Source organism: Ipomoea nil, unplaced genomic scaffold (assembly GCF_001879475.1).
Source record: "Ipomoea nil cultivar Tokyo-kokei standard unplaced genomic scaffold, Asagao_1.1 scaffold0429, whole genome shotgun sequence".
Lineage (NCBI taxonomy): Eukaryota > Viridiplantae > Streptophyta > Magnoliopsida > Solanales > Convolvulaceae > Ipomoea > Ipomoea nil.
Window position 1 is genome coordinate 178530 of NW_017616857.1, and position 7258 is coordinate 185787.

General features: G+C 42.2%; 1 protein-coding gene across 1 annotated transcript; it reads right to left on the reverse strand.

Annotated features, from left to right (window-relative positions):
- Positions 1 to 4484: 4484 nt before the first annotated feature.
- LOC109172806 lies at positions 4485 to 5171 on the reverse strand. Its single transcript, XM_019322033.1, has one exon. It carries the CDS (start codon positions 5169 to 5171, stop codon positions 4485 to 4487), a length of 687 nt encoding a protein of 228 aa, XP_019177578.1.
- Positions 5172 to 7258: the final 2087 nt, after the last annotated feature.

The following is a 7258-nucleotide window of genomic DNA, read 5'->3' on the forward strand; positions in this document are numbered from 1 at the left end:
TGGAAAAGGACAAATTATTGCAAGTGGTACCTTGAATGTCCATGGGCTGCCTAGGTTGCCAAAAGTCCTCTTAGTACAAAGCCTAAAAGCAAATCTAATCAGCATAAGTCAGCTTTATGAAGATGAACTCAAAGTAGAATTCTCTAGAGATAGTTGCAATGTGTTTAATCAAAATCACGAGTGTGTCATGATGGAAAAAAGGTCCGCAAACAAATGCTACACATGGGATGGTGACCTATCTTGTTTACAGACAACCATCAAGCAAACACAATTACGGCACCAATGTATGGGACACATAAATTTTCATGACATCAAAGGGGACCAATGAATATCCCCAGGTTATTCATCAAACAGTAGGGCTTTTAGAGTATTTAACCCCAGAACAAACAGTGTGATGGAATCTATGAATGTGGTCATTGATAACACAATTTCAACAGAAAACACTAATGATGAAGAAAACCCAGAAGCTGTTGAAACAACTGTTCCAACACCTCCGGCTACTGTCACACATGAACACAAAACAGAGACAGAATTTGAAGAGGCAAAGGAAACAGAAACAAAAAAGGAACAGGGAAAAAGTACATTCAACTGGGAATTTGAAAATTTAGAAAAATCATCCTTTAGAAAACATCATAGGGGATCTCAATCAAGGAATCAAAACTAGAGGAAAGAAACAAGATTACGTCAAAATGGTCGAAGGAGACTATTGTTTCACCTCCAAGTTTGAAACAAATAATATTGTTGAAGCACTAAGAGATGAATTCTGGATATAAGCCATGCAAAAGGAACTACAATAGTCTGAAAGAAACAAAGTCTGGGAATTAGTATCTAAACCCAAAGATGCTAATATTATTAGAACAAAATGGATAAGTGTTGACAAAACACTACTTGTTTCAAGAAACACTTGTGGTTTAGTGGTTAAGGCATTGGTTTGGGAAGGAAGGGTCCAAAGTTTAAATCTTATATGCTACACTTAGCTTATTCTAAGGCATTTGGTTTATCTTCCTTATGTTTTAGGGTTTCACCACTACTTGCCTTAGTGTAGGATTTAAAACTCTACGTAAAACTTCCCTAATTTTGGTTTATCTTCCTTATGTTTTAGGGTTTTACCACTACTTGCCATAGTGTAGGATTTAAAACTCTACGTAAAACTTCCCTAATTGAATGCTTAGATGTAGCATGCATTATTTCAGAGGTCTCCTAATTCGTAAGGATATGAACAAATGTTCTAGTTAGCTTGAAGGGCGAAGCAAGGAAATTAAATCGATCGGATTAACTAATTAATTTCACTTTAAAATAAAGGGGTTCCAAATAATCGTGCAAGGTAAAAACTCTACGATAAAGGGGGCGGGTTACAAGGATCACCCTTTTTAACCTACACAAAATTCTTCTCCAGGATTTTCTCCCGATTGATTCGTAGGGTCCTCGTCTCCTATGGCCACGTCTTCGGTTTCGATTTCGTCCCCAGCTTCGGCCTCGACGTCAGCTTGCGTGCGACTAATGGAAAACACTTTTCCGGTGCCCCATAGTTTCCTTGGTTGTTCGTATTTCCTTGTTGCATCGTGGTCGGTGGTCTCATACGTACAGGTTCATTACACTCAAAAGACTTGTGGCCTTTTTCCCCACAGTTGTAGCACACCACGACGTTCCCGTGGCAGTCTTTCCCTGGGTGGTCCTTGCCGCATCTCTTGCACAGGTAATACCTTCCCTTGCCCTCGTTGTTTCCTTTAGGCGGGCCTTGGGTGTAACACCCCAGATTTTGGAAACTTTTAAAACTTATATAATAAAGGTAAATTCTCATTAAATCCCAAAACAGAGCATAACTAAACATAAGAGTGTGGGGTGCTATGCCACATCTGAGCTGGAGAACTCAGATGCACACGCTAAACTAACTAAATATCCTCAATACATCATCATGGCACGCAGGCCGAAAGGAAAAACTATCTATCTAATCCAAGATCTTCTAGCGCGCTCCGGAAGCTAATCATCTATGCCTGAAAGCCAAATATATCTGTTCAACGAATGATGCTGGTAACCCACTCCAACGCGTTGAAATACAATATAGGTATATATATATATATATATATATATATATATATATATATATATATATATATATATATATATATATATATATATATATATATATATATATATATATGAAAACCATTTTGAAGCAGGAAGATATATACTTAGGAGACTCTAGCTTTAAAAACCAGGAGTAGACTCGACAAGTAGGGATAAGCACATTAAACAATGATAATCAGTTATATAGAGATAATATCATAAAAAACATGTATCTAAGGTCACAGTTTACTTTCAAATCATTCACATCATCATCCAATCAATATCTACGTCACACAAGGACACTTTGGTGGCGCCACGGGACCAATCGCATGCCCCGAACATGAGGGTTAATGTATATAGTACTAACACGACCCCGCAGCACCCTACCTCATACCGCAGCATGAAGGAGTTGACCGCAGCCAACTGTATAGACCATCAATAGTTTCAACGGCGGATCACAGCCCTACACACCGCTGACGCGCTCAGTCGGTGGACTATGATCCTCTTTTGGGGACTACGACCCTACACACCGCTTGACGAGCTCAGTCGGTGGGTCGTAGCTGATCAAAGCCCTACACACCGCCTGAGGGACTCATTCGGTGGGCAATGATCTTCGGGGACTACGACCCTACACACCGCTGGCCCATACACTCGGTGGATCGCAGCCGACCATAACCCTACACACCGCCTGATCACTCATTCGGTGGACTATGGCCTTCCACGGGCTAGTGGCCCTACACACCGCCTGGTGTATCCAGTCCGTGGACCATAGCACACGAGGCCCATGTGGACCGCAGCCCAAGAAGTGAGTCACTGACCGCAGCTAGGAGAATGAACCCCAGCTCATGAGTAACCAGCTTGACCGCAGCCAAGATAACGAATCGCAGTTCGTGTATAACCAATTTGATCGCAACCAAATTGGGGTATCATGCTCACATAACACATAGTAACACATATTAGCACATTGGGAAGGGGGAAAGCGTATAAATAACCTTATGCGTGATTATCCACATACTAAGAATAGTCCTAAGGGGTTCATACATCTTCCTCCTAGGCCAACGGGTTACCGATTCAACTAGCATGCAATATACGAGACTCTTTTATCCTACGAACGATACCCAAAACATCAACTAAACTCATGCACGACAAACGGGGTCCGTTGGGACACCACGGGGGGTTGGGGAACATCAAACGGGGAAGCCGAAGTCTCAAATTGGGTAAAATTCCAGCGGGTGGAGGGCCACCCACCGGCGAAGAATCTCCGGGCAGCGGGTGCCCGGCGGGCAGACGTCTGCCCGCTGCCGGCGGCGTTAAAATTGGCCGCGGGTAGGTGGCGGGTCCCCCTACCCCCCACTGACTCTTTTCCAAAATATACATCCCGGGATCCTTCGTGGAACCTGAAACCATGCTTAGACACTTTTAAACGCAATTGATGACACCACGTAGACAATTAACGGATCAAAAGCAAGAATCACATAGAACACATCCTATCATGACTTCTAGACATAATCAACACCCGAACATGTGAATTCCCACCCAAATATACCAAGAATATCCCAATACGAAATTCACGATTCAACCTAGGGCTCTAATCATATTTAAATTATCAAGATCATAGTTCATCTTTAATGTCAAGAAACATCAAGATTTATCAAGAATATCACACAATCATCAAGATCCTCTTATCATCATCAAGATTATCAAGATCACACATAAAATCATCTCATCTATCATCAAGATCATATCATAATTATCATAGAAGATTTCATCAAGACACAAGCATATAGAAGGAGCCAAAGAAGGAGATTATAGCAAAGAAAATAGGTTTTGTTGAGACATGGGTTAACTCTTAGCCTTAATCAGAATCCTTGGATACTAAGGTTCTTCTCTAAGATTTCCATCTGATTGGTCTCCCTAGGCTTGGTGGTGGGGGATCTCCCGGGAATATTTTTGTGTAATATAATTATGGGTGGTGAAGATTATAATTGCTTTCTAATCTCCTATTTATAGAATCAAGATTCCTAATCATAATCTGAATAGTAAATGCCTAATTTCTTTATTCCTAATAGATGTATAGGTCTAGGATTCCTAATTGGAATCTGACTAGTAAAAGATTTACTCTTTTTATTCCTAATAGGCTTAAAACTCTAGTTTAGGCAAGGGTCCACGATTCATGGTGGACCATATTAATTATTTAAAGGGAAACCCAACAAAACTAAATCATATTTAATTATTATTAACGAGATTAATTAAATAATTAATCCGGGATTGAAGGCCGTAACACGGGGTGTTACATTGGGCTTGCCGATGAGTTGTCTTTACGTTGGAATCACCTCTTGCCCTCTTGAAGTTAGGGCCCCCGCTCCCGTCATTCCTCCTCTTCACTTGTTCCTGGACTCCCCGTTGTAACAGTTGGATCAATAGAGGTTGGCGGCGCTAGCATAGGCTTCGTTGAGGGTTCTAGGTTTGCTCACGGTTAAGGCCTTCCTAGCGTCAAAGTTGAGCCCAGCAACGAATTTGTCTACTTTAGTCGCCTCCGTAGGTACCAACATCTGTGCTAAACGAGTCAATTCTAGGAATCTCTTGTGGTATTCCACTACTGTAGCGAGTCCCTGTTTTAGGTGAAGGAACTCTTCGTACATTGCTGATCTTACGTGTGCGGGGTAAAAGCTTTCTCGCAACTTGGTCTTTAAGGTTTCCCAGTTGAAACCCGGTTCTTGTCTAAAGGCCGGACTTTCGTGGAACCACCATAAGTCAGCCTCGTGTTCAAAGTAGAATGTCGCCAGTTCGACACGACGTTCCTCCGGGCAACCCACTACTTCGAAGATCTTATCGAACGTTCGGATCCATTCTTCGAGTGTCGTAGGATCCTCTTCCCCGGCGAAGGTAGGAGGACGGTGGCTGGATACTTGGCAAGCTGCATCGTGGTTCTCGTTCAGTGGCGGACTGTTGTTGTTGTTTAGGATGACGTTTCTCAGTGTCTGGGCGATCAGAGTCAATTGTTGCAGGTTCTGGGCTAGTGGGTCGTTAACGAGTGTCTCGGGAGTCCTTGCACGGTTTCTTAGTGGTGCCATTTCAAATTCTACAGGGTTAACATCGGTCATAGATGTAGGTGAGGAACAGGAACCCTTACCTGGTGCCTTAGCTACAAGAACTTTTAAACTAAGCAACGAGCAAGTCAAAAGAAAACTAAGCAGAAAGCGATAAATAAACTCACAATCTCACTGCGCATCCTAAGATTCATAAGTCCTAAGTACTTAAACACCTAGAGTTCAAGCTTAATATCCTAAAGTCTTATCTTAAAGGCATTATCCTAGGGTCGAACTTAAGCTCTGATACCAACTGTAACACTTCTAATTTTCAGGCTATTTTAAAACATTTAAAACTTATGAAATAAAGGCGAATCTATCATTAATACCCAAACAGAGCGGAAGCTAAAACATAAGTATCGGGGTGCTATGCCACATCTAAGCTTTAGAACCTAGATGCACAGGCTAAACTAACTAAACAAAGCTTAATCCACAATCAATATCCAAATACAACCAAGGCGCACAGGCCATCGAAACTAAAGCTAGGACTATCTAAAGCTAAGTTCACGAATCCGTCTAGCGCACTCCAAAGCTACTGGCCAGTACCTGAAAAACATATGGTGTAACAGCTGTCAGCGAATAATGCTGAGTAACCCATTCCTACGCGTTGAGTACAATATAGGTAGATATAAGAAAACCATTTTGAGACATGGGAATACATATATAGTCCTAGATAACTCTAGTTTTAAAACCAAGATCAAGACTCAAGACACACCAATAGACTCGACACTATAAGACAACGTAAAGACACAAGCATGCAAACTAAGACCACAAGGCAAGACAACAATAAGACTCAACAATAACAAACAACAACAACAAACACGTCCATGATCCAACTTTATACCAAGTTCCAACCTTTACTCCTCTCCATCCTTATAACAGTTCCAACCTTTACCTTCAGGCCACCCTATACACCACACCCTTATCTCTCCGGAGCAGCGCATGCTTCCTTCGTGCAACCCTATCAAACCATTGATCTCTCTCAGCACACGAGGTGCCATTAAATAGATTGTACCGCAGCACAATACCAAAAGCACACGCAGTGCATCAGAATAGGTACCGCAGCACCATATCAAAAGGATAATTTCATCGCAGCGCAATTATCACCAAAAACACGCGCAGTGCATCAAATCCACCTATCAATTTTATACCACCAATCTCATATATTTTCTTCTCATCATGGACAACAACAACAACAACCAATACTCAACAACAATAATACTCAATACTCAACAATAATTCACAAGGGGTAGGCAAGGGTAGGGGCACAACAAACAAATAGACTCTAATCAACAATGACACAATACAAACACACAACCCACGGGGAACATCCTAGACTATACTTCCCATGACAACAAAGCAACCACAAGACTCACAAGGAAACATACAAACCTCATCCTAGGCCAACATGATACCAATTCGATACCTACGACATCAAACTAGACTCACAAACATAAAACGGGGCACAACGGGGCACGGATAAACAACAAACAAGGGAAAACCAAACACCGCCCCGCCCGTACCAGCGAGAGGACAACCTCCCGCCGGCGGGCGGCACTGTACCAGCGGGTACATCGGCGGGTGGTCGTCCACCCACCGGCCACCCGCTGGTACGGTGACCGTACTGGCTGTTGGTCAGGTGGGGGTTCATCCCCCGCTGGTACGGTGACCGTACTTTCCCAACCTGGGAATTCATCAATTTTACCCAAAATCAAGTCCAAATACATCCCAACACACATCAACAACAATAGGGACTTGAACACCAAGAATAAGACAAGAAACAAACACAATTACACAGTAGACACAAGCTCTAAACATACCAAGACTCAAGAATAAACACATAACGGTTCAAGAACATCAAGAACCTCAAGAACAACAAGAAACCACATATAAATCCTAAAGACAAGCTCTATCATGGCATAGTAAGGAAAATAGGTTTTGTAAGACATGGGTTACCTCTTAACCTTAATTCAATATCTCACAACTCCTAGGATCCTTTTTCACGATTTCCTTCCAATTGATCTTTCCTAAGCTTGGTGATGGGGAATTCCTTGGCTGGGTTTCTTGGGGAATTTCGAGTTATAGGAATATGGGTGGAAAGG

Excerpts from the sequence above, each read along its gene's own strand:
- LOC109172806 (XM_019322033.1), bottom strand. The coding sequence starts at position 5,171 with ATGACCGATGTTAACCCTGTAGAATTTGAAATGGCACCACTAAGAAAC.